The sequence below is a fragment of the Odontesthes bonariensis genome, chromosome 17, assembly GCF_027942865.1.
Source record: "Odontesthes bonariensis isolate fOdoBon6 chromosome 17, fOdoBon6.hap1, whole genome shotgun sequence".
NCBI classification, from domain to species: Eukaryota; Metazoa; Chordata; class Actinopteri; order Atheriniformes; family Atherinopsidae; genus Odontesthes; species Odontesthes bonariensis.
The window spans coordinates 3,548,344-3,576,327 of record NC_134522.1 but is presented as its reverse complement, the minus strand read 5'-3'; the positions used below and the strand labels follow the sequence as shown (position 1 = coordinate 3,576,327).

At 40.9% G+C, this 27,984-nt stretch overlaps 1 protein-coding gene and 1 long non-coding RNA gene across 2 annotated transcripts in view; both read right to left on the bottom strand.

Moving 5' to 3' along the window:
• The window catches only part of dglucy (D-glutamate cyclase), a 34,790-nt gene extending 15,406 nt beyond the window's left edge, over nt 1-19,384 (bottom strand). The window contains exons 1-10 of the mRNA XM_075447568.1: nt 18,587-19,384; nt 17,041-17,194; nt 12,919-13,005; nt 7,364-7,517; nt 5,257-5,407; nt 5,046-5,168; nt 3,649-3,870; nt 2,008-2,125; nt 1,763-1,905; nt 1,595-1,694 (exon numbers count right to left, since the gene is read on the bottom strand). Coding sequence (XP_075303683.1) covers nt 1,595-1,694; nt 1,763-1,905; nt 2,008-2,125; nt 3,649-3,870; nt 5,046-5,168; nt 5,257-5,407; nt 7,364-7,517; nt 12,919-13,005; nt 17,041-17,194; nt 18,587-18,689 — 1,355 coding nt within the window. The 5' untranslated portion in view covers nt 18,690-19,384. The remainder of the gene's footprint in view (nt 1-1,594; nt 1,695-1,762; nt 1,906-2,007; nt 2,126-3,648; nt 3,871-5,045; nt 5,169-5,256; nt 5,408-7,363; nt 7,518-12,918; nt 13,006-17,040; nt 17,195-18,586) is intronic.
• Nucleotides 19,385-19,956: 572 nt separating this feature from the next.
• Nucleotides 19,957-27,534, bottom strand: LOC142365833 (uncharacterized). Its single transcript, XR_012766662.1, has 3 exons — nt 27,450-27,534; nt 25,139-25,217; nt 19,957-19,968 (listed from the first exon to the last, which is right to left on the bottom strand). It is a non-coding gene; the product is annotated as an uncharacterized LOC142365833 (long non-coding RNA).
• Between the last annotated feature and the right edge of the window lie 450 nt (nt 27,535-27,984).

Here is a 27,984-nt window from a genome sequence, read left to right as displayed (position 1 = left end):
TGTTTTCGCTGGTCCATCCTGCTGCTACAGACAGGGTTCCATTGGGCACTGTGTTCAATGTCCTTAAAACAATACTAATGTTCATTTTAAAGAAAAGGTCAACTTACCGGGTGGTTAGTGGTATTCAAAAAAAAAAAAAATGTCGGCGCATTTTATGGTTTTCCATCCGTGTAATCCGTGTTCTTTGCTGTTCAGGAACTATTTTTCATGCTAAATCACGACGCACGTAAACATCCGCTCTATATTTGAGTCTGAGGCTCTAGCCTCCGAGGAGGGTGCTGGGGAGCGGATTGGATGAGCGAGTGACCGCTGGAAGCTCCAGGGTGGTTCTCTGGAAGATGTGAGGCCGACTTTGGCAGAGCATGAGTCCGAGGAGTGTGCTGGAGAGCGGATTGGATGAGCGAGTGGCCGCTGGAAGCTCCAGAACGCACCCTGGCGCAGAGATCTGACAGTGAAAGTCAAAGTGAAAAGTCTTCCAAACGGAATACAATTGGATTACAAAATGCTAAATAAAGCAAGAAATAACTTTTATTTCGCAACGCAATTTTTTTTGGGACACACAGGAACATCCACGAACCACCCGGTGAGTTGACCTTTTCTTTAAAATGAACATTAGTATTGTTTTAAGGACATTGAACACAGTGCCCAATGGAACCCTGTCTGTAGCAGCAGGATGGACCAGCGAAAACAGCCAAAATGGATAGAAATGAGCTATTGTTGTGAAAATGGTCTCCTCATTTCTTATTCTTGATAAACAAGCTGGAACTGGGACTCAAGGTCTTAAATAGTGAACTTCTCCTTTAATAAACATCTGTGAGAAGAACCGGAGTCTCGCATCCAATCAATGGGCTGCATATTGGCAGCGTTTTACTTTTTCACTTCGCCTACAAATGAACAGATTTATTGAGTTGTGGTCAGAATGGGTCTCCTATGTAAGACAGTCACGGACAGATTTCGTGGAGTTAACAAATTGATAGATTTGGTTTTTGTGGTGGTGTTCTGTCTTTTTGTTTGTTTTATTTATTTATTTCTTTAACTCTTGGGATTTATTTGTTTTGTTTCAGTTTTTCTCATAATCTGATACACAGCTCTACGGTCTAAGGAAGAGGTTGCTCGGTCTCCTGTTTATTTTATTTAATATTCTATTCAATTGTTTAAAGAAACCCAGGTGTTGATGTCCCAACATACCATGTACATTTCTGTTACATCCCTCTGTTCTTTTTATTTTAATAAAAAAAAGAAAATGGAAAAAAAAAAGAAAATGGCCGAGTAAAAGTTCTGTACCCTTCTCCATGTTTGGTGGATCTGCCGATTACTTTCTTTTCCTGTTCCGCAGCAGACAGCAGCAGACTTTTACAAAATAAAAGCCTGTGAGCAACAGACTTTTACAAAATAAAAGCCTGTGAGCAACAGACTTTTACAATAATAAAATAAATAATAAAACCTGCGTTAATGCGCGATAAAATATTAATCGGCGTTAAATAATTAACGCGATAATAACGAGTTAACTCGCCCGGCCCTAGTTTTGTGTTTAGCCTCTAAACGACTAAACGTCCACCTGTGGAAGTAAAATCAGGACTATCGATCGGCTAACCTGGGTTTGCTAGCGTCTCCATGGTGACACAGGAAGTTCAGCGCAGCGTCTGGGCCCTCGTCCTCATAGGTGACCAATGGGATGGCAGATTTCAGCACCCCTGAAGGACACAACCGCACGGTGAACACGACTCTCTTTAAAAACCACAGAAGCTCCGTTCAGGCTCACCCGTCCTCACTGCTTCATCAACGAGGGCTCGATTCATCTCCAGGGCTCTCCTGTCCGTCAACAGCGTCACCCGTTTCCCCAGAGACAGCAGCATGGTCGCCATGGCAATGGCTCCAGGTGGGCCGTCTGTTTCGTCAGGGGGGCTAAAAAAAAGGACGCAAACCATCTGAATTGCAGGTTGCGCTAGAACAAAAAAAAAAACGGCGGATGAGTCCTTTTCCGAGGCAGCGTTAACGTGTGGGTACCTGTGCATGTAGTGGGTAGGAAATCCAGTTGTTATGGCAACAGAGGAGGAGTGGGACAGCGCCAGGCAGGAGCGAAGAAGTTCATCCTGAACAAATAACGCTCTGATGCCTCGTTGACCTGAAGAGAGAAACGAGACAAACTCTAATCTGATGATGTTTTAAGTCATGTTTCTGCTAAAATGTTGAACATTTTAAGGTGACATATTGTATAAAACTCCTTCTTCCTGTTCCTGGGAGCATATATCAGGGTGTCTGAGGTGTAAAACTCCTTCTTCCTGTTCCTGGGAGCATATATCAGGGCGTCTGAGGTCACCAGCAGGTGTAAAACTCCTTCTTCCTGTTCCTGGGAGCATATATCAGGTCGTCTGAGGTGTAAAACTCCTTCTTCCTGTTCCTGGGAGCATATATCAGGGTGTCTGAGGTGTAAAACTCCTTCTTCCTGTTCCTGGGAGCATATATCAGGGTGTCTGAGGTGTAAAACTCCTTCTTCCTGTTCCTGGGAGCATATATCAGGGCGTCTGAAGTCACCAGCAGGTGTAAAACTCCTTCTTCCTGTTCCTGGGAGCATTTATCAGGGCGTCTGAGGTGTAAAACTCCTTCTTCCTGTTCCTAGGAGCATATATCAGGGCGTCTGAGGTCACCAGCAGGTGTAAAACTCCTTCTTCCTGTTCCTGGGAGCATATATCAGGTCGTCTGAGGTGTAAAACTCCTTCTTCCTGTTCCTGGGAGCATATATCAGGGTGTCTGAGGTGTAAAACTCCTTCTTCCTGTTCCTGGGAGCATATATCAGGGCATCTGAAGTCACCAGCAGGTGTAAAACTCCTTCTTCCTGTTCCTGGGAGCATATATCAGGGTGTCTGAGGTGTAAAACTCCTTCTTCCTGTTCCTGGGAGCATATATCAGGGCGTCTGAAGTCACCAGCAGGTGTAAAACTCCTTCTTCCTGTTCCTGGGAGCATTTATCAGGGCGTCTGAGGTGTAAAACTCCTTCTTCCTGTTCCTAGGAGCATATATCAGGGCGTCTGAGGTCACCAGCAGGTGTAAAACTCCTTCTTCCTGTTCCTGGGAGCATATATCAGGGCGTCTGAGGTGTAAAACTCCTTCTTCCTGTTCCTGGGAGCATATATCAGGGCGTCTGAGGTGTAAAACTCCTTCTTCCTGTTCCTGGGAGCATATATCAGGGTGTCTGAAGTGTAAAACTCCTTCTTCCTGTTCCTGGGAGCATATATCAGGGCGTCTGAGGTGTAAAACTCCTTCTTCCTGTTCCTGGGAGCATATATCAGGGCGTCTGAAGTCACCAGCAGGTGTAAAACTCCTTCTTCGTGTTCCTGGGAGCATATATCAGGGTGTCTGAAGTGTAAAACTCCTTCTTCCTGTTCCTGGGAGCATATATCAGGGCGTCTGAGGTGTAAAACTCCTTCCTGTTCCTGTTATTTTACCCAAAGTCCCTCTCAAACAGCTCAATAAGACCTCAGATAATCTCATCAGCTTGTTAAAAATGGGCTTAATATGTCACCTTTAAAACTTCTTCTTGTGGGCTTTCCTAAAAGCTGAACTAAATTGTATTTTCACGTCAACAATGAAAGAAAACGTACAGTGAAGCCTGCAGCCAAATGAAATCCTTTTCCCTGAACGTTTCTACCTGGATCGTCTCCGATTATCGTCTCCAGCTCTCTGATCTTGGCCACTGCTGCCTTGGACACCAGGCTGTACATGGAGGGATTGTGGGATACGGGGAAGCAGAGGGGGGTCAGCTCGGGACCGGGTTCTGCGTTCAGAGAGTTGATGACGTCAGAGGAAGGAGAGTCGGGGATGTCGGTGAGGAACATGCAGCCCGGTGAGTGACTGAACGCCACCGAAGGCTCTGCCAGATGAGAGAAATGTGTCAGTTTACCAAGTTAAATGTGTTCATCCTTTGATTTTATCTTACTGTTTATTCCACAGACATAAGTCCAAAGAAATGAGAATATAAACAAATCTAAACAGATGCTGTGAAACACTCAAAAGACGTTTCAGCAGCTTTGGTTCGACCTACCAAAGAAAAACCATTAAAGTTTTTATTTTTTCATCATAAAACAGGAGAGCATCAATGTGCTGCAGTACCACAAGCTTCATTCGTTTTTAGTCTTCACCAAAACAGCCTCTTACTAAATAAAGCAGGAAGTAAGTTAAACACCAACAAGGAAAAGCCCGAACAAGAAAATGGGTTCTATTGTGTTGCTTTGCATTTAATAGATTCAAATGATACCGTTCTTTTTCTTTCTGTCCTCTCACAGGAGCCGTACAGCCCCACATCCCATAATACACAGCGTACAAAAACGGTTCAATTCCAGCTGCTGAACCGGGAGCTCCGTGGTTATTTCAGCAGGAATGGACCCAGATTCCTCTGAAAAACTGCAACAATCAGCATCCTTAGTTCCCAAAGTTTCAGTTTTAATTATGGAATGATGCTAATATAAATGTAAGAAACTGTAAACATTTTTGGTTTTCAAAAGGATGGTTTCTTAAGCAATTTTTGAGGGCTACAAGTATTTATAATTTGTGAAGGATTTTGTGTTTATTTATGATTTTGCTTCATTATTCTTTATATTTTTTTTTACTTTATTGGATGCAATTCTGATTGTTTTTTGTTTTTTGTCTTTTCTCTTTTTACTATTATTGTTCTTCTTACTTTAGTATTTGTAAAAAATATAGGCTGATGGGTAGCTTAATTTTGTTCAACAGGACAGGCTTAAATATAAGCATTACGCTTCAGCCTGTAGCCTTTTCAGGCACTTAAAAAATGCTGTGATTGTACTGAACACATTTGTTGTTTACTGTGTGACTGAATAAACAAACAAACAAACAAACAAAGCGTTAAGAAAGGTCCTTAAAAGGAAGCTGATGGAACAGGATGGGAAACATGACTCTGGAGCAGCTTTCACTGAGTGGTGATGCTTCAGATTCTGTGTTTGGTTCTAAACACAAAGAAGTTAATCAGAGAAGACTCTGAGAATCATTTCAGAAACAAATACGGCTTTAGGAAGTGATAATCCTCACTGCTGCTGAGTATCGCCTCGATAGCGGTGACCCCGCAGGCCCAGAAGACGGAGACATCCCCGGGCTGCAGCTCCACTGGCTCCCCATAGTCCGGTCTGGACAGGTCGTGTATCCCCAGCAGAGCTGCACACACACACAGGAAGCAGCAACAAACACCCATGAAGGTGTTGAGCTTCTCAGGTGAATACAGTGTGTGTGTGCAGGTGTGCACCTGGGTCTCCGATGTGTACAGGAGCGCCGTGAGCCAGCGGGTTAAGGTGAGTAACCTCCACTGCTGCATTCAGCAGAGCGGCTGGAACGGGACGCATCGTGACCACCAGGGGGCAGCAGAACGCCCCAGCAGGGACGCAGCACACCGCGGTCTACACACACACACACACACACACACACACACACACCCACACACACACACACACACACACACACACACACACACACACATACATATATCTTTACTTTAGTGCCCGAAACACTGAAAGTTTTAATTTTTTAGTCAAACTAACATGTGCATCAATGAATTCACTGATAAACATTCAGATAATAGGCGACTTTGTGTTGAACATCTGGGTAAAATGAACACAAAGCTTCTGATATGCTACAATTTGCTTTGAATCTACGATCCTGAAAAGGAAAAAGTTGGGACTTATATTAACTTTATCAAATCACAGACTATATGAGCACAAGAAAGTTCATGTTTAGTCTCTTTAACTTCTTTTAATTTGTTGACATTTATCCAGTTTGGTATTTTAAGCCTGAATTAGACTAGAAGGAGGCAATCGCCACGATATACAGAGTTCCATTCACAGGCTTTACTGTGCAGAAAAGAAGCCTGATGTTAGCCTGGTGTTAGTCTGGTGTTAGCCTGATGTTAGCCTGATGTTAGTCTGGTGTTAGTCTGGTGTTAGCCTGATGTTAGCCTGGTGTTAGTCTGGTGTTAGCCTGATGTTAGCCTGGTGTTAGCCTGGTGTTAGCCTGATGTTAGCCTGATGTTAGCCTGGTGTTAGCCTGATGTTAGCCTGATGTTAGCCTGGTGTTAGCATGGTGTTAGCCTGGTGTTAGCCTGGTGTTAGCCTGATGTTAGCCTGGTGTTGGCCTGATGTTAGCCTGGTGTTAGCCTGGTGTTAGCCTGATGTTAGCCTGATGTTAGCCTGGTGTTAGCCTGATGTTAGTCTGATGTTAGCCTGGTGTTAGCCTGGTGTTAGCCTGATGTTAGCCTGGTGTTAGCCTGATGTTAGCCTGATGTTAGCCTGGTGTTAGCCTGATGTTAGCCTGGTGTTAGCCTGGTGTTAGCCTGATGTTAGCCTGGTGTTAGCCTGATGTTAGCCTGATGTTAGCCTGGTGTTAGTCTGGTGTTAGTCTGGTGTTAGCCTGATGTTAGCCTGGTGTTAGCCTGATGTTAGCCTGATGTTAGCCTGGTGTTAGCCTGGTGTTAGCCTGATGTTAGCCTGGTGTTAGCCTGATGTTAGCCTGGTGTTAGCCTGGTGTTAGCCTGATGTTAGCCTGGTGTTAGCCTGATGTTAGCCTGATGTTAGCCTGGTGTTAGTCTGGTGTTAGTCTGGTGTTAGCCTGATGTTAGCCTGGTGTTAGCCTGGTGTTAGCCTGATGTTAGCCTGGTGTTAGCCTGATGTTAGTCTGGTGTTAGCCTGGTGTTAGCCTGATGTTAGCCTGGTGTTAGCCTGATGTTAGCCTGGTGTTAGCCTGGTGTTAGCCTGGTGTTAGCCTGATGTTAGCCTGATGTTAGCCTGGTGTTAGCCTGGTGTTAGCCTGATGTTAGTCTGGTGTTAGCCTGATGTTAGCCTGATGTTAGCCTGGTGTTAGCCTGGTGTTAGTCTGGTGTTAGTCTGGTGTTAGTCTGGTGTTAGCCTGATGTTAGCCGGGTGTTAGTCTGGTGTGAGCCTGATGTTAGTCTGGTGTTAGCCTGATGTTAGCCTGATGTTAGCCTGGTGTTAGCCTGGTGTTAGCCTGGTGTTAGCCTGATGTTAACCTGGTGTTAGCCTGATGTTAGCCTGGTGTTAGCCTGGTGTTAGCCTGATGTTAGCCTGGTGTTGCCTGATGTTAGCCTGGTGTTAGTCTGGTGTTAGTCTGGTGTTAGCCTGGTGTTAGCCTGATGTTAGCCTGGTGTTAGCCTGATGTTAGCCTGGTGTTAGTCTGGTGTTAGCCTGATGTTAGCCTGATGTTAGCCTGGTCCACTTCTCTGGGCTCGGAGGCGTCTGGGATGGAGCGTCACACGGTGGAAACGTGTACTGTGGTCAGACCAAACCATTTCTTTTTGTTTGAAATGGCGTTTCAGGAGTTTCAGAACTAAAAGCTTGTCATACCCTGTACATGCTGATGTTGCGGCCTTGCTCCACGTTCCTCACAGGGACGCCAGCTCTCTTCAGTTTACCCTCGAAGCCAAAACTGCAGCCCAGGTAGAAGCTGACCATGTCTGCCAGCGGGCCGCGGCGCCCGGCCTGCGGCTCCGACGGCGTCCTGGGACCGAAAGACAACAAAGAACCTTTAATCTCCTCCAACTCGCTTCATTTATCGTTGATAAATGCTGCTTTTAATGCAGAATTCATAAATGGGGAAGAAGTTCTCTAAATGTTTTAACAGTTTATCCACAGAAGCGGGACGCAGCTTAAGCTCAGTCCTTTTTCGGACTTTGTAACTTCCCGAGCTGTTAAAGTTCATCACTGTCGTTGTGCCCACGGCTGACGTTGTGTAAGAACAGCTACTTGCGACATTTGTCCCTCTATAACAAACATTTGGGGAGACTCTTCGTGCTGTTAACCTTGTAGCACCCAAGCATATGAATAATCATTGAAAAAAATCATTTAGGCTCTTCTTGCATCTTTTTGGGTGGGAATAAACCAATATTTTTGAGAATTGGGCTATTTTTGATCATTTTAGGCAATGTTGGATATTTGCAACTGTGGGCTTTCCTGATTAATTTTGTAATAATACAATTTGGAGAGCTGAGCTCCCATTACCGCTGTGAAAGGTGGACAAAGCAGACCACACCAAACGAGACCAGAACGAACAAGAACAGACCACCGCAAAGCAGAGTGTAATTCACTGAGCCAACAGAATGATGCTGTGACAACTGTCGGCACATAAAATGTAATGTAAAAAAATATTACACATGAATGTAAATAATGTATGTAAATTTAAAAAAATCAAATAATGTAATGTAAATAAAAATATAAATGAAAATATAATGTAAATAAATTATGTAAATAAATAAAAAGCTTGTTGCATATCTGCAACTGTGGGTGCTCCAAGGTTAATGTGTAATCTGTTCATTCTTTCCAGCCGTGATTTAGACTAAAAGTTAAAGAAGAAGTTTAACCTGTTTTTGCCGCCTCTCCTGGACAGGAAACGGTCTGACGACACCAAATATCTGCACTACTTTAATCACAGCACACAGCAACAGCTGTGAGGAGTCACAGAGGACCAGCAGAGGAGCCTGTGCGCTCAGATCCAGAAGGTACGGCTGTGTGTGCTTTTTCTTTTCCACGGTCAGAAAAGTACGGTGGCCGACACGTGCAAACGGCAAAACAAATCTAACAGTAAAACGCTGCAAGTTCACTCAAAACACAACGGAAGTTCGCCAGGCCACGAGGGGGTCTCGACCTTTGGGAAAGGGGATCGACTGTGGGAGATCGGAGGAGTAACGAAGGAGAAGAAAGTCAAAAGGTACGTTGTCCTTTACGTCTTTTTTAAACACTTGACATAAAGACATGAAGGACAACGTACCTTTTGACTTTCTTCTCCTTCGTTACGATGGTCGATCACTCATAGTCGATCCCCTATCGCAGAGATACTCATTGCGTGCCTCATCAAGCTTTAACTGGCGGCTGGCACAGTAGCTTATAACATATGGTAACAATAACAATAATCTTTTTCAAATAACACACAGCGAATACTGCACATTATTAAGTATTTTTTATTAAGTTGGCATTTTTGTAGTATTATGTATTATTATTAAGTATTAATTAAGGCTTAATGGTGTTTCCTAAAGGGGGAACTGTTAAACCTGGCAACGCAGCCCGCTTAAACCACAGTGCACGCTAGCTCCTTTAGGCAGCGCGAGATGCAGGCACAATGGATCGGTTTTTAATAAAAAAAGGGCAAAAACCAGCACAAAAACCATGCTCATCCTGAATGTCTCACTATGATTACAACAACAAACTACAAATACAGCATGAAGAAAGTCGAGGACATGCACGCCAGCTTCATCCCAGTATTAAGGTAAATGTGGTCTGAATTGAAAATGTATTGGCTGTGTTGTTTCTTTTTTTGTGGGATGTTTTATATGTAGAAATGCAGATTTGCAAAAGGGGACTTTAGTATGTTGTGGTAAAAGTGGCTCTTCCCTTGATTTTGCTGCCAATGTGGCTCTTGTGAGAAAAATAGTGAGTATCACTGGCCTATCCCACACATGTCGAGACCCCCCAGTGGCCTGGGGAACTTCCGTTGTGTTTTTCTCTCTTGCATGTGTGTTTGAATTTTGATAATGCAGCGCGTTTCTCTTTTGTATTTGTCTTTTGGCGTTTGCGTCGCGTGTGCTCAGGCCGTTTTTGTGATTGTCGCATTTTTCTCTTGCAGCGTTTTACAACTGGATTTGTTTTGACGTTTGCACGTGTCGGCCACCGTAAAAAAGGGACGAGCAAAGCTTTCCAGTCCCCATCCATCCAGTCTCTGCTGCTGACTCCGGACCAGGTGGGAGGAGCATCGACTCGACTCTGAGAACCTCCTGAATGACTGAGGTGTTGACCCCATCCTGAAGGATGAGCCCTGACACTGGTTTAAAAATAAGCTCGAACTTCAGGTCAGATGCAGCTCAGGCTTTGGGATGATGTCATGTGCTTCATAAAAATCTAATAAAACCGTAACATGTTACAAAATGGCGTTTTTTAAAGCATTTTAACTTCTAAAAACATCCCACTCGTGTTGTCCCTGTCTGATTCATTCCTTATGATTCATAAATAAAAACATTAGGGCTGGGTGAGTTAACTCGTTATTATCGCGTTAACTTGTTAATTAGTTAACGCCGATAATTATTTTATCGTGCATTAACGCAGGTTTTATTATTGTAAAAGTCTGTTGAATGCATCACATTCACACAGTTACAGCAAACACCACGAAGCATGGAGGAATAAAATAAAGATAAACTAGCAGGTAACATCACCGCTACAGGTGTGAAGCTCACGGAGCTAACCGGCGCTACTTCCTGTTTTACTTGTTTCAAAATAAAAGCACATATTTCAAAATAAATTAAAAAAAAACTCCTGCATTTACAGCTAAGTTGAATTGTCTTCTCAGCGTAGTAGTTCCAGTCTAAAATATCACTTAAAGGCAAAACACACAACTGATAGCAGCAAGTCATTCAAGGAAACAGACAGTGGAGCGAGGCTTCTACATAAAAACTACAGAAAGATGCTGATGTTAAAAGTGTGTTTGCACAACAAATGTTATGGCACTTTCATTCATATGGCAGCACATTTAAAATAAAGCTAAATGCTAAAAGCTATACACTACTTTTGGATTCATTTTTGGATTCTGCGTACAAATGCGATTAATAGTGATTAATCAGGGAAATCATGTGATTAATTAGATTAAACATTTTAATCGTTGCCCAGCCCTAAAAAACACATTTGGCCTCAAAGGAGGTGGTTTGATTGCCTGGCTGACCCGTCCACATCTCAATGAGATGGTGGTCTGGGAACTAGGTGTAAATTTTCTCGTATTTGAGGCGTGGTTTACGAATGCCTAGAGCCGTTTATTGGGCGCTACGAATGTCTATCAAATGGCGTCTGGTTCTTCCCATGCTGCTTTGCGCGCGATTCAAAGCCAATTGTATCACTTATACCAGATGACGTATGTAGAGCTACAGAAATTCGACGAGGAAGAAGAAGACGCTTTACTGTATATGAGAAGACGATGGCGATTTTTAAAAGTAAACTTGCGTTCTAAGCTACTTAAAACACTTTCTAAGGCTGCATCGAACGGTAACGTTGTGTCCGCTGCCATGTTGGATTAACACTCTACAAGCTTCGGTGTCGCGCATAGACGTCGTCATCGTCCGCCCCCCCCCCCCCCGTTCTGTGATTGGTTCCCTAACTCAAAAATAAGGGCGGTGATTTCCAGGCTGCCTTTGCAGCGTGAATGAAATTGCGCGCAAAGCAGCATGGGAATTCCCTGAGATCCTCACAGGTGACGTCTTGAACTTAGCCACAAACAAAAGTAAAAGCTGCAGAATGTCATTTTAATTTCTGTTTGCTTTGAAAGAAAGAAGCAGGAAAATACCAGAAATCAGTGATTTTAAACGAATCATCTCCACATTAAATGAGTTTCTGCTGTCAAACCTGGACTCGCTGCTGTGACTCTGCAGACTGGAAACTGTTTTCACCAAACGACCCTCCTCATATACGCAGTACTGAGCGATATCCGTCCTATGCACACAAAACACACACGTTGTGTTGAGATCTGTCACGCTGATTCAAAATGAATTAATTGTGAATACACAACAAACAGGAAGTGAAAAAAACTGAGTACACAACAAACAGGAAGTGAACATAACTGAGTACACAACAAACAGGACGTGAACAAAACAAACAGGAAGTGAACATAACTGAGTACACAACAAACAGAAAGTAAACAAAACAAACAGGAAGTGAACACAACTGAGTACACAACCAACAGGAAGTGAACACAACAAACAGGAAGTGAACATAACTGAGTACACAACAAACAGAAAGTGAACAAAACAAACAGGAAGTGAACACAACTGAGTACACAACAAACAGGAAGTGAACATAACTGAGTACACAACAAACAGGAAGTGAACAAAACAAACAGGAAGTGAACACAACTGAGTACACAACAAACAGGAAGTGAACATAACTGAGTACACAAGAAACAGGAAGTGAACAAAACAAACAGGAAGTGAACATAGTTGAGTACACAACAAACAGGAAGTGAACATAACTGAGTACTCAACAAACAGGAAGTGAACAAAACAAACAGGAAGTGAACACAGCTAAGTACACGGCAAACAGGAAGTGAACACAACTGAGTACACAACAAACAGGAAGTGAACACAACTGAGTACACAACAAACAGGAAGTGAACATAACTGAGTACACAACAAACAGGAAGTGAACAAAACAAACAGGAAGTGAACACAGCTGAGTACAAGGCAAACAGGAAGTGAACACAACTGAGTACACAACAAACAGGAAGTGAACACAACAAACAGGAAGTGAACATAGTTGAGTACACAACAAACAGGAAGTGAAAACAACAAACAGGAAGTGAACATAACTGAGTACACAACAAACAGGAAGTGAACAAAACAAACAGGAAGTGAACACAGCTAAGTACACAGCAAACAGGAAGTGAACACAACTGAGTACACAACAAACAGGAAGTGAACACAACAAACAGGAAGTGAACATAACTGAGTACACAACAAACAGGAAGTGAACAAAACAAACAGGAAGTGAACACAGCTAAGTACACGGCAAACAGGAAGTGAACACAACTGAGTACACAACAAACAGGAAGTGAACACAGCTGAGTACACAACAAACAGGAAGTGAACACAGCTGAGTACACAACAAACAGGAAGTGAACACAACTGAGTACACAACCAACAGGAAGTGAACACAACAAACAGGAAATGAACATAACTGAGTACACAACCAACAGGAAGTGAACAAAACAAACAGGAAGTGAACACAACTTGAACTTAGCCACAAACAAAAGTAAAAGCTGCAGAATGTCATTTTAATTTCTGTTTGCTTTGAAAGAAAGAAGCAGGAAAATACCAGAAATCAGTGATTTTAAACGAATCATCTCCACATTAAATGAGTTTCTGCTGTCAAACCTGGACTCGCTGCTGTGACTCTGCAGACTGGAAACTGTTTTCACCAAACGACCCTCCTCATATACGCAGTACTGAGCGATATCCGTCCTATGCACACAAAACACACACGTTGTGTTGAGATCTGTCACGCTGATTCAAAATGAATTAATTGTGAATACACAACAAACAGGAAGTGAAAAAAACTGAGTACACAACAAACAGGAAGTGAACATAACTGAGTACACAACAAACAGGACGTGAACAAAACAAACAGGAAGTGAACATAACTGAGTACACAACAAACAGAAAGTAAACAAAACAAACAGGAAGTGAACACAACTGAGTACACAACCAACAGGAAGTGAACACAACAAACAGGAAGTGAACATAACTGAGTACACAACAAACAGAAAGTGAACAAAACAAACAGGAAGTGAACACAACTGAGTACACAACAAACAGGAAGTGAACATAACTGAGTACACAACAAACAGGAAGTGAACAAAACAAACAGGAAGTGAACACAACTGAGTACACAACAAACAGGAAGTGAACATAACTGAGTACACAAGAAACAGGAAGTGAACAAAACAAACAGGAAGTGAACATAGTTGAGTACACAACAAACAGGAAGTGAACATAACTGAGTACTCAACAAACAGGAAGTGAACAAAACAAACAGGAAGTGAACACAGCTAAGTACACGGCAAACAGGAAGTGAACACAACTGAGTACACAACAAACAGGAAGTGAACACAACTGAGTACACAACAAACAGGAAGTGAACATAACTGAGTACACAACAAACAGGAAGTGAACAAAACAAACAGGAAGTGAACACAGCTGAGTACAAGGCAAACAGGAAGTGAACACAACTGAGTACACAACAAACAGGAAGTGAACACAACAAACAGGAAGTGAACATAGTTGAGTACACAACAAACAGGAAGTGAAAACAACAAACAGGAAGTGAACATAACTGAGTACACAACAAACAGGAAGTGAACAAAACAAACAGGAAGTGAACACAGCTAAGTACACAGCAAACAGGAAGTGAACACAACTGAGTACACAACAAACAGGAAGTGAACACAACAAACAGGAAGTGAACATAACTGAGTACACAACAAACAGGAAGTGAACAAAACAAACAGGAAGTGAACACAGCTAAGTACACGGCAAACAGGAAGTGAACACAACTGAGTACACAACAAACAGGAAGTGAACACAGCTGAGTACACAACAAACAGGAAGTGAACACAGCTGAGTACACAACAAACAGGAAGTGAACACAACTGAGTACACAACCAACAGGAAGTGAACACAACAAACAGGAAATGAACATAACTGAGTACACAACCAACAGGAAGTGAACAAAACAAACAGGAAGTGAACACAACTGAGTACACAACCAACAGGAAGTGAACACAACAAACAGGAAGTGAACATAACTGAGTACACAACAAACAGGAAGTGAACACAACAAACAGGAAGTGAACATAGTTGAGTACACAACAAACAGGAAGTGAACATAACTGAGTACACAACAAACAGGAAGTGAAAACAACAAACAGGAAGTGAACATAGTTGAGTACACAACAAACAGGAAGTGAACACAACAAACAGGAAGTGAACATAACTGAGTACACAATAAACAGGAAGTGAACAAAACAAACAGGAAGTGAACACAGCTAAGTACACGGCAAACAGGAAGTGAACACAACTGAGTACACAATAAACAGGAAGTGAACAAAACAAACAGGAAGTGAGCACAGCTAAGTACACGGCAAACAGGAAGTGAACATAACTGAGTACACAATAAACAGGAAGTGAACAAAACAAACAGGAAGTGAACACAGCTAAGTACACGGCAAACAGGAAGTGAACACAACTGAGTACACAGCAAACAGGAAGTGAACACAGCTAAGTACACAACAAACAGGAAGTGAACATAACTGAGTACACAACAAACAGGAAGTGAACAAAACAAACAGGAAGTGAACACAACAAACAGGAGGTGAACACAGCTGAGTACACAACAAACAGGAAGTGAACAAAACAAACAGGAAGTGAACACAGCTGAGTACACAACAAACAGGAAGTGAACACAACAAACAGGAAGTGAACACAACAAACAGGAAGTGAACACAACAAACAGGAAGTGAACATAACTGAGTACACAACAAACAGAAAGTGAACAAAACAAACAGGAAGTGAACACAGCTGAGTACACAACAAACAGGAAGTGAACACAACAAACAGGAAGTGAACACAACTGAGTACACAACCAACAGGAAGTGAACACAACAAACAGGAAGTGAACATAACTGAGTACACAACAAACAGGAAGTGAACAAAACAAACAGGAAGTGAACACAACTGAGTACACAACAAACAGGAAGTGAACAAAACAAACAGGAAGTGAACATAGTTGAGTACACAACAAACAGGAAGTGAAAACAACAAACAGGAAGTGAACATAACTGAGTACACAACAAACAGGAAGTGAACAAAACAAACAGGAAGTGAACACAGCTAAGTACACGGCAAACAGGAAGTGAACACAACTGAGTACACAACAAACAAGAAGTGAACATAACTGAGTACACAGCAAACAGGAAGTGAACACAGCTAAGTACACAACAAACAGGAAGTGAACATAACTGAGTACACAACAAACAGGAAGTGAACAAAACAAACAGGAAGTGAACACAGCTGAGTACACGGCAAACAGGAAGTGAACACAACTGAGTACACAACAAACAGGAAGTGAACATAACTGAGTACACAACAAACAGGAAGTGAACATAACTGAGTACACAACAAACAGGAAGTGAACAAAACAAACAGGAAGTGAACATAGTTGAGTTCACAACAAACAGGAAGTGAACACAACAAACAGGAAGTGAACATAACTGAGTACACAACAAACAGGAAGTGAACAAAACAAACAGGAAGTGAACACAGCTAAGTACACGGCAAACAGGAAGTGAACACAACTGAGTACATAACAAACAGGAAGTGAACACAACTGAGTACACAGCAAACAGGAAGTGAACACAGCTGAGTACACAGCAAACAGGAAGTGAACACAGCTGAGTACACAACAAACAGGAAGTGAACATAACTGAGTACACAACAAACAGGAAGTGAACAAAACAAACAGGAAGTGAACACAGCTGAGTACACGGCAAACAGGAAGTGAACACAACTGAGTACACAACAAACAGGAAGTGAACACAACAAACAGGAAGTGAACATAACTGAGTACACAACAAACAGGAAGTGAACAAAACAAACAGGAAGTGAACACAACTGAGTACACAACAAACAGGAAGTGAACACAACAAACAGGAAGTGAACATAACTGAGTACACAACAAACAGGAAGTGAACAAAACAAACAGGAAGTGAACACAACTGAGTACACAACAAACAGGAAGTGAACACAACTGAGTACACAACAAACAGGAAGTGAACACAGCTGAGTACACAACAAACAGGAAGTGAACATAACTGAGTACACAACAAACAGGAAGTGAACAAAACAAACAGGAAGTGAACACAGCTGAGTACACAACAAACACGAAGTGAACACAACAAACAGGAAGTGAACACAACTGAGTACACAACCAACAGGAAGTGAACACAACAAACAGGAAGTGAACATAACTGAGTACACAACAAACAGGAAGTGAACAAAACAAACAGGAAGTGAACACAACTGAGTACACAACCAACAGGAAGTGAACACAACAAACAAGAAGTGAACACAACTGAGTACACAACAAACAGGAAGTGAACAAAACAAACAGGAAGTGAACACAGCTAAGTACACGGCAAACAGGAAGTGAACACAACTGAGTACACAACAAACAGGAAGTGAACACAACTGAGTACACAACAAACAGGAAGTGATCACAGCTGAGTACACAACAAACAGGAAGTGAACATAACTGAGTACACAACAAACAGGAAGTGAACACAACTGAGTACACAACAAACAGGAAGTGAACACAGCTGAGTACACAACAAACAGGAAGTGAACACAGCTGAATACACAACAAACAGGAAGTGAACACAGCTGAAGTAAATTAACTAAGTGACCAGAACATCGGTTTTATTCTGCAGGTGTGTGTCCTACCTGATGTCTGCATGTCCAGCCAGAGGTGGACAGGAAGTCTCTCCTGTTTGGCTGCGATAAAGGAGCGGCAAGGGGGCGGGATTACTGCGACAGAAAGCCTCAAAGTCATCGGCGAGATGAGCGGGCAGGATGACGACGTTCGCCTGCTGGTAACCTGACAAAAAGACACACATTTCTAACCACGTCCTCTGTTTCTGAGGTCAGCTAAACCCACGATTTGGATCAGAAACAATAACCATCATTTTATCATTATGGCTGTAGACATCAATGCAATAACAATTATTAAAATATAGATACACATACACCCAAACACACTGTGTGTATGGATGCCTGCATGTCAGAGAACATAAACACACACATAATTAGTGGATCCGAAGACATTTAGCATCTAAATGCAACACCACCACCAGCAAATCAAGATGAGTTGAAGAGGAGACGTCTAAGATGCAGAGCAGGAACAAAATGGAGGAAAAGGAGGAGGAAGTTTAAAGCATTTCTTCCCCTGATCATCATGGGAAATGTGAGATCACAGGTGGATAAAATGGACGAGCTTGGAGCCCTAATGAGGACAAAGCAGGAATATCAGGCAGAGACCTGGCTGCAGGAACAGCTCTTTGCTCAGCTTTAAGAGTATCCGGGCAGATTTATCATTTACTTTCAGGGATGAATAAAGTTTTAATGAAAGAATTGGCTAATCTGATGCATTGAAAAGGCAATGTAAGATGGAGCTGCGATGGGTGGGGTGTGGATAGGGGCAGATAATAATAACAATGAGAAGAAGAAGAATTACACATAACATAAAACCTACAAAACAACAAGCTGCAGCCCTGTTTTGAGTTCCTGATCATTCCGTACTTACTTCTATAACAAACATAAGCTTGTGGAAAATAGGAAAGTTCTAATTAACATTTTTGTCATCTCAGTATGAAAAAAAATTCATTATTCCCTTTTATCTCAAATTTCAAGAACAGATCAGAAATAACTGCAGGAGTAAAGGCCTGTTTATGGTCGGAAACCAGGTCGCCTGCGTGTGTATCGCAGTTAACGCAGATATGCCCCGCACCCTTACGCAGACACTCTGGTGCACCTCCCCAAAATTGTAACTGACCGCAGACAGTGCCGCAGATATCGTTGCAGGGAGGAGAGAAAGGAGGCCTCTGATTGGTCAACTCTACATCCGCTCTACACTCTGCGTATTTCCGGTTTGCTAACCGGCTAACGGTGACGCTAACCGTGCTAACCGTGACGCTTCTTTTGCCTCTCTGCCAGCTCCAGTAGTAGCAATATTTCTTCTATTTCTAGATCGATCAGCTGCATCTCAATCAAAGTGCGCATTCGTCCAGTCGCCACTCACCACACCCACAATCCTAGCTTGTTCGTGATTGTCCCTCTTGCGTTGTGGCGTGGGATTAACATAGCGCAGACCGCGCTTCAAAATTGGGCATAAATCAAAAATAACTGCGTCATACCTGCGACACACTGCTGCGAGAGTATACACGGCCCTTAAAGTCCCATCGTCACATACAGGTGATAAACGGACTCTTACCGTTGGCTAATCCAGTCGTCGCACTTATTCTGGGATCTTTCTGCCTGATCAACAGTCTCAGTTCAGCAGGACTCAGACAATCTAAATTAGCTGGCTGCTGCATCTCAGAACACGATCGACTACTTTCTCCTCTGAGTGGCTCAAGGCAGGGCTGGATACTCAGACACTGCTGCCCAAATGGTTGTTTTTATAGGGTTAATGTTTGAGTGCAGAGGAGTTAGGGGTGGTTAATCTTTGAAAAGGATTACCCCTTTCCCAGTTTTAGTTTGCATGTGTTTCCGGTTCTGCTTTGCTCTTCGTTAAGTAATAAGTTACTTCGCTTCACCTTTGACCTCCTGTCTTCGCCAACATTTACTGGTCTACATTTGGTTCCTTTCATCGACATCTTTCCTCCAAACCGTGGCGGTGAGGGCGAGTGAGTCCAGCCATTTAATCTTCCCCAAAGACGCAGAAACGTTGGATCAGTGGTTTGTTCCTCCGGCAACAGTCAGAAAACGTTCGGATTTGTTCGTTACAGACAACAGTTTGACAAACAGGTTGAATTTCATTTCATTTCAAAGGCAGGAAAAACACTTTTTAATAGGGCTGGGCAACGATTAAAATGTTTAATCTAATTAATCACATGATTTCCCTGATTAATCACGATTAATCCTATTTGTACGCAGAATCCAAAAGTAGTGTATAGCTTTTAGTATTTAGTTTTATTTTAAATGTGCTGCCATATGAATGAAAGTGCCATAACATTTGTTGTGCAAACACACTTTTAACATCAGCATCTTTCTGTAGTTTTTATGTAGAAGCCTCGCTCCACTGTCTGTTTCCTTGAATGACTTGCTGCTATCAGTTGTGTGTTTTGCCTTTAAGTGATATTTTAGACTGGAACTACTACGCTGAGAAGACAATTCAACTTGGCAGTGTTTACAGATGACTTTGGTTCTGTCGACTCCGCCGTCTGGAAGAACTTTAAAATGAAAATGGCCGAGTAAAAGTTCCGTACCCTTCTCCGTGTTTGGTGGATCCGCCGATTACTTTCTTTTCCGGTTCCACAGCAGACAGCAACAGACTTTTACTAAATAAAATAAATAATAAAACAGGGGTGGTCCGTGGCGTAGTGGGTGCAGCTGGCCCCGGTTCGAGTCCTGCATCTGATGGCCCTGTGCTGCATGTTGTTCCCCCTCTCTCTGCCCCCTTCTTCCTGTCTCTCTGAACTTTCAAGCAAACAGCGCTTCCTTCGATGTTCCTGATGACCTCGTACAAACGCCCACGAGGAGAAGCACGACGCATATGTGTGTGTTTGGGTTTCACCTTTGTTCGTGGAGGAGTTGGAGATGCTTCTGAAAAATCCACAGGAACTCCTGGTGATTCTCCCAGCAGACATCATGCTTCAGAGGAGAAAAACATACAGTTATGGTCATAATAAAACACATCAATGTGTCCCACTTTATCAGGTCTTAAAGGGGTTTCAGCATCGTACAGAAATGTCCACCTTCAGCAGGAATCATCTTAATATTCCACAAATAAAACCTGAATTCAAACTGTATCTGTGGTTTAAAGATAATCTGGATTTCCCTCCAATAATTACCTGGATATCTGGACATATTTGACCACCAAACTTCCTCCTGCACAGGTTACAGTTTTGACAGTTTGCCTTAATTGTTTTAATTTGCCTTGTGCTTGTTTTTAAATTCATTTAAAAGATTTTATTTGTTTCTCTTCATATTATTTTATGTATTTTTAATGCTTCCCTGCTGCAATGCTTTTATTTTATGTAAAGCACTTTGAATTGTTTATACATGAAATGTGCTATATAAATACATTTGATTTGATTTTGATTTGATTTAATATAAATTCGATTAAATTCAATTCATTTTTATTTATAAGGTGCCAAATACAACAAATGTCATCTCAAGGCACTTAAATAATAAAGTCCAATTCAAGCCAATTGGAATTTAATTCATTGCAATCATAATTATTATGATAAATGATGATGAAGCAGCATCCGACACCATTTTTACAGCCGTTCATCAGCTGAAACTATAAGGTCTCCTTCTCTCTCCCACCTGTTCTTCATATATTTTGCTGAGTAGCCTTTCAAATTGTCTTGGAACTTGTATAGTTGGGCAGCGAATCCTCGAATAATCTCCCATTTGTAAGCTTTTATTAAAAGTAGGACAGGAAAAGTAGGATTTGCTGGCCTTCCTGCTGTTTTTTCTTTATTATATCGATAAAAGTCTTCTTTTTCCAGTGAGTAATCTTCTCTGAAAGCTCATAACGTCATCTTTCTTCATGATATCACACCCTGTTAAGCCTTTTCTTACCCGTAGTTTAAATCTATCGCCCATCGGTTTGGTGTAAAGTCTGATTTCACCCACAGGATTTCCATCTTATCCGTTATCATCTGATAATTCGGCCTGTTTATGTACAGCAGGTATCGTCTCACATTCTGCATCTTTTCCATCTTACACCAACTCAGCAGTGCTTTAGAAATGCAACTTTTTATGTACTTTGGAGATCAAAATGCGGGTTGAGTTGGTCAATAAGTGTTGAACAAACTCATCTATCTAAATAAAAAGGGGTAAGATGGGCTATTTTTAACTTCTGCTCCTCAAGATGAGAGAAAATGAGGCAGAAGTCAAATTAACTAATCTCAGAATGGGTCTCATCAATTTAAATAATCTGAATTAATCTTTGTTTTATTATAAAAAGTGATTCTGTGGCTCAATTTGCCCAAAATTAGGCATGAGCTGCACCATCTGGGGTAAATTTAAAGATCACTTAACATGAAACCAGACAAAGAGACTCCACCAAGGTTAAAATCCTCCAAAAAACAGAAGGATTGTTGAAATGAAACTGGATGAATATTGAAGTAGAATGAAACTAATAAACATCTAATTGAATAACAAGTCAAAAACTAAATAAAAAAAACTGCATTAGCAGTTAGATCTCAGGTGAAACTCCTTTTGGGAACGACGGCCACGACTTTAAGACGTTTAAACTCTCCATCTGTCGAGGTTGAGGTGAAATGTAAATGATTCCTCCTTCCTTACAGGTTGTTTAAACTCCAGCCTGCCTCAGTTCACCCCAAAGCGTTTGGCTCACCTCACATCAGATTGTTTTACTCGCTGGAAAATGAGATAAATAAGATTTTAATAAGATTCGTATGATTTCTACACAACAAAATTGACTTTGGCAGCATCGCATAAAAGCAATAAAGACACCAGTAAATAATAAAACAGAAGCAGCAATAATAAACACATAAAGGTGTAGAAATCTGCGTTATTAAAGTCCAGCTCAGCTGTTTCTCAGCCTGTGTGTGCTCAGAGGTCTCTCCTCTGTCCTGGGGTGCAGCTGGAGAACCACGCCGATTCTTCCCCAGTGGCCACTCGTGGTATTGCAACAACAACAAATCCCCTGTGGCCCGAAAAGCAGTTTTCCCCATAAACCGCAACAGTAACAGAGATGCCTGTAAAACTGCTCACAGGACGCCTCCAGCTGTAACCGCGGTTATTTACTAATCTTTGTATGGTATATTTAGAAAAAACTAAATTTATCTATTTATTTTTTTAAATTTATTTAAACATGTCACATTGACAGAACAATGACTCAAAAGTAAACAGTTTTTGGTTTTTTAACTTCACATATTCACACCTGCTCACATAGTACAAATTGAAAAAAAATCAATTATTGTAGTGTGGGCTATCGCTTATAGAAAAATAAACATTGAAAGATCTTAGATGCACAAGATAAAAAAAAGAGGATAATAAATAATAAAAAACAAGGAGAAAAGAAAAGGTAAGTCCATTCTAAACAGTTACAAGGGGTTAGGACAGGTTAAGATTTGCTATGAGTGTGTATAATTTATCTGCATGGGGATTATTTACATGTTTCAGACATTTTTGTAACAAGGATATATCATTTTTTAATGCAATGCGATTTGGCATATTGACACTTGTGAATATAATATTTAGTGATGATGAGGTTCTTTACCAAGAACTCTGTTTTGTTTTTTTTTATCTTTGAGGATTACACCAACTTGGATGTTTTTTAAAAGACCAGAAATCAGTGTTTATGGAGCTGGACGATAATAAGTCATGGAGAGATTTCCACACATTTTGAACAGTCTCACGTTCATAAAATAGGTGTTCTGTTGTTTCCAGATTTGTTTTTCAATTATAACAGTTTTCTACAACAAATTTAAATCTTCTTTTTGAAAATTAATTTGAGGGATAAATGTTGTCGGAAGTCAGAAACTTTTTCGGCGTATGCGCCAGGCGAGCAACTCCATTGAAATCAACGGCGGCCATTTTGCAGGGTCTTATCCAGTTAATATAATACATCCGTGGCTGTGTTCGAAACCACATACTTCTCCTACTTCTCCTACTACTCCTACTACTCCTACTAACTTTTTGAGTTAGTATGCGAGTTTGAGTAAGCGAGAAGTTCCCGGATGCATACTAGATTCTCCGAAATGTTGAGTATGCATCATGAGGTTACTACTCATACTCAAACTACCCAAGATGCAACGTAACGTGACGTCGCCGATCGTCATTTCCTGTCAAAACGGCAGTTTCAAGCTAGCTACAACGAGGGTAGGTTCACTTCCTGTTTTCAAAACAAAAGCACCAATTGTATCGTAATGGCTTTCCCTATGATAAAAGGCAACGGGTATTTTATTTTGTGAAAATAACAGGAAGTGCGTTGCTCACTGCGGCTAGCTTTAGTAGCGCCGAATTCGTGGGAACAAAATTTTAAACAGCCGGTATTTTGTCAGGTTTTCAACACGTTGGGGATCTAAACGACTACTTTCTCACCTGAAAATGTTTCAAATGTTGCTAAAGTTTACAGAGTTTAGAGCTTAAGAGAAATCAGCTTCAGGCCGGCTGATTTCGGCTCGGGCAGGAGCGAAATGCATTGTGGGTAAACGCTCTGCATACTGTCTGATCGATGAGTATGTAGTATGTAGTATGTACCAGTGTTGTATAAAGTACTGAAATCTCACACTCAAGTAAAAGTATAGGTTCCCCTCCAAAATATGACTTTGGTAAAAGTCCAAGTCACTGACTGAAATGTTACTTGAGTTAAAGTCTTTAAGTATTCGAAACGTCTTGTACTTAAGTATGAGAGTTACTGTAAAAATAGATGTACTTAAGTAATGTAATGAAAAGTATAAGTAAAAAGTAAACAAGGAAAATTAATGACATTTTTTATATTTTGGTAAACTTTGAAGGTCAAATATACTTAAAATCTGCACACAACCAAGTGCAGGCAAAATTTAGACCAGGTTTAGACAGAAAATACAAACTTTGTGAACCTTTAAGTTTTTCTTCTTCAAGTAAGGTCAGTGCTGAAAATGAGGCGTACATTACACCATTAAGAAAAAAATTAAACAAAAGAGGCTGCTGCTGTTATTGCCATCATTATAAACCAAATTTAAAGAAAAAAATAAGAGAAAACTGAAGCTTATCTGGCATCTGAAGAGGGAGTCCAGTTTGAAACCCCTTTTGTAAACCTTTCTAAAAAATAAATAAAACTAGAAATGCACTCAGAGAGTGCAGACCTCCGCCAAGGAAGCTTTGTTTTATAAGCGCTTTTTTTTTTTATCCACCCATATGTTGTTCATTATTGAACAGCAGTGTTCGCCGTTATTATTATTAATTATTATTATTATTAATATTATTATTATTATTATTATAATGTTTTGTCGGGAAGCAGTGTTCGCCGTTATTATTACGCTATATGCAGTTATGCACACTGGGTTGCCGTGCAAGCAAATCCACGCACTATGCATTCTGTCTGGCTTTGGCTCTGTTTGGCTTTGGCACCTTGAGGTGGCGCCACCTTGTGGAGGTCGCGCCACCTTGTGGAGGTGGCGCCACCTTGTGGCAGGTCGCGCCACCTTGTGGCAGGTCGCAAGATTGCAGCACGAACAGACGAACGAACATCCAGACAAAGCAACAGACAAACTCGGGCAATCACATAACCTCCTTGGTGGAGGTAATAACTCAGTACAGAAAATGCGGCCAACATCACCAAGAAAAAAAGCTGTTACGTTTACTGTACTTCACAAGCTATAGGAGCTGCACACACAACCGGTCATTATACAAAAGAAAAAAAGAATTGGGAGGGAACTGCAGCTTATCTGGCATCTGAAGAGGAAAACTACCTTAAAACCTAAAAAAGGGAGTTTCTGTAAGATAGAATTTCCACGTCTTTGGGCAGGCATAACATGCATGGGGTCAAAACACTGTTGCGTTTTTTCTCTCTCTCTCTCTTTTTGTAACGAGTAACTAAACCGAACAATGAAAATGTATCGGAGTAAAAGTATGCAATTAAGTTCGGAAATATAGTGAAGTAAAAGTGAAAGTTGTCAAAAAATTTTAAACTCAAGGAAAGTACAAAGTATTCCAAAATATACTTAAGTACAGTAGTGAAGTATTTTTACTTCGTTACTATACAACACTGGTATGCAGTATGCAGTATGTAGTATGTAGTATGCGGTTTCGAACGCAGCCCATGTATGTGGGTGTGTTACAACCTGTTTATGCTCATTACCTGGTGTATCAGAGGACCCTGATGAGGAGTCGTCCTCTCTCTGCCTGACTGGACGGGATCAGAAACAAACACCTGCCGTCTGAGGATGGAAGTTTGGGTCAGAAAGTGGACAAAACTGAGGAAGAGTTCGGTACAAAACTAAAGCAACAGTGTGTTTAAAAATGTTTAAGACACGAGGAAAGCACAGTGTGGTTCGGGAACACGGTTACGGGTCCTTTTTTATTCAGCTTCTACTGAACAAGCAGATATTTAAAGTCGAAATCTTTTCTGAAACTGCTTAAACCAAAGAGTTTCCTCTGTAGAACAGCAGCTGCTGCCGGGCTTTGGAGGCAGGACCCGTCAGCTGCGTTTACAGCAAGAAAAATGATAGAAAATAATCTAATTATGAAGACGTCTGGTAGAAATGAACGACTCCAACTGCTTCTTCCACCTTTGACTGATCTGTAAATGATTTTACCTTCAGGGCAAAGCCATTATTTACCCCCCGGTGCTGAAACAGAAGCCCTGTTTGTTGGATGGCATAATCAAACCCGACCCTTTTTGTCCCAATAATACTTTATTAAAAGGAAATTATATTGATGCAGAATGCTCTATTGTTAAAGATATGCTAGTTATTTCTAAATAACAAATCTGTTGTGGTCCCTGGTTAAAGTGGAGCGGTTTGGACCCCAAAACGTACCATCCAGAGGCAGAACCTCCAATAAACTAAAAAAAATCCAAAATCTGAAGAAGAAAACATGAAGAACCAGAAACTGACAGAGAAAACATTAAAGTGACAGGATATAATCACCTAACAGGAAACACGTGTGAGACCAGGTGAGTAACAGGAAACAGACTTTCAAAATAAAACCGGAAACTAAACTGAGCACAAACTCTGACAACAGAAACCAGAATAAATCCAGACCGAGAACAAATACTGGTGAAGCTGAGAGAGAATAAACCAGAAACTGAACTCAGATCAGGACTGAGAAAATAACTAAAAACTAAACAGAAGAAAACGAGAATGAAAAAATACCCAGAGAATAAATAAAAGCACCAATCAGGAACACAACCAACTGCTTCCAACCACAGGAAATCTGAACACTGTCATCATTATTACGGTCATCTTTCATTTAGACGTATGCTGGTTGGATCCCAAGCTTCCCTGGTTCTTTTAAGTAAATTCCATGTTCATTACCTCCAAAGAGGACAGAGAAACACCAAATCTCACCACTAATTTTAGTCCTGAGAGTCAACAGGTACCTGAGGTGAACCTGCCTCCACTTTACCTACGTGCTGATGTAAAATATAGGTCCTAAAAGCAACTTTCCGCGCTGTTTTATCCCTAAAATAAGCTCCAGCAACCGTTTTCTTCAACTCTAAAATATGAAACCCAACGTGAGCCTTTATTTTGAAAGCCACAAGTTTTGAGCGATAACTTCCGGTTGAATGACTGATAAATTCAAGGACATTTTATTCAGTAAAGGCAAATTAATGTCTCTGAAATGCAGCACATTTTTTTTTGTACATTTACGTTAAAACTGCTTTCAGTTACCAAAAGAGTCAAATTAATATAAGAAATTCAGTTTAAAAAAAATCCTAATCCCCAAAAAATTAATGTGATCACGTCTAAAAGTAGAAAAGCAGGAAAAAAACAGACAATAATAAGAATATGTTATTCAACATCAAGAAAAAGTAAATAAGATTCAATTTAAAGCTTAAAAAGGGAATATAAGATATAATCTAATGACTAATTATGGAACAATTGATATAAATTAAATGATTAAACTGTTTTATGCCACCAGAAATGAATAATCTAGAAGCTCTTTGTGGGTCAGGTGCCCTGAGGTGAACCTGCCGTGCTGATATAAAATATAGGTCCTAAAAGCAACTTTCCGCGCTGTTTTATCTCCAAAATAAGCTCCAGCAACCGTTTTCTTCAACTCTAAAATATGAAACCCAACGTGAGCCTTTATTTTGAAACGCCCCAAGTTTGGAGCGATAACGTCCGGTTGAATGACTGATAAATTCAAGGACATTTTATTCAGTAACGGCAAATTAATGTCTCTGAAATGCAGTAATATCGCTTAAACAATATCAAACAACAATAATAATAATAAAAAAATCAATATTAAACACATGACAACAGTGAGAATAAGTAACGGGTAGCTCGTGCCGTCCGTTAGCTTCACATCCTGAACAGTTCAGCTGCGTCACGTATTTTCTTCCTTAACAAGCTAACTGTCATCTTTAATGTCGGCTTTCACCACACAAAGCTGTTTGTTAGCTAACAAGCTCGTTTTTTACTGCTTTAACACCGTTATTTTCATACCTTTCACAGAGTTACTACACTGTCCGACAGGAATATTAATCAGTTAACTGACGATACGTCACAGCACGTTGACGAAGCGGCGGAAGCCTCCTACTTCCGGTTACCCTACAAAATAAAATCCCACTGAAACTCGTATCTTTGTAGGCTAAACGATCAAAAGCTGTGAACCATATTAATCACGATCCTATACATATAGCCTAGAATTAGTATTATATTCTTACATAAAGACAACCTCTGTGCTATAAAGCAGTTATAATGAGTTTTATAAGCAGTTTAAATTACTTATATTTGATCTAAAGTTGTGAAAACAGACGATATCCAGCCCCTATTTCTGTCTGTTTCCCTCCAAGCAGCCAGACTTTCTGTCATATTTTAACAGTTCTCCAGCTTTCTGAAACTGCTTTCAGTTACCAAAAGAGTCAAATTAATATAAGAAATTCAGTTTAAAAAAAATCCTAATCCCCAAAAAATGACTGTTATCACGTCTAAAAGTAGAAAAGTAGGAGAAAAACAGACAATAATAAGAATTATATGT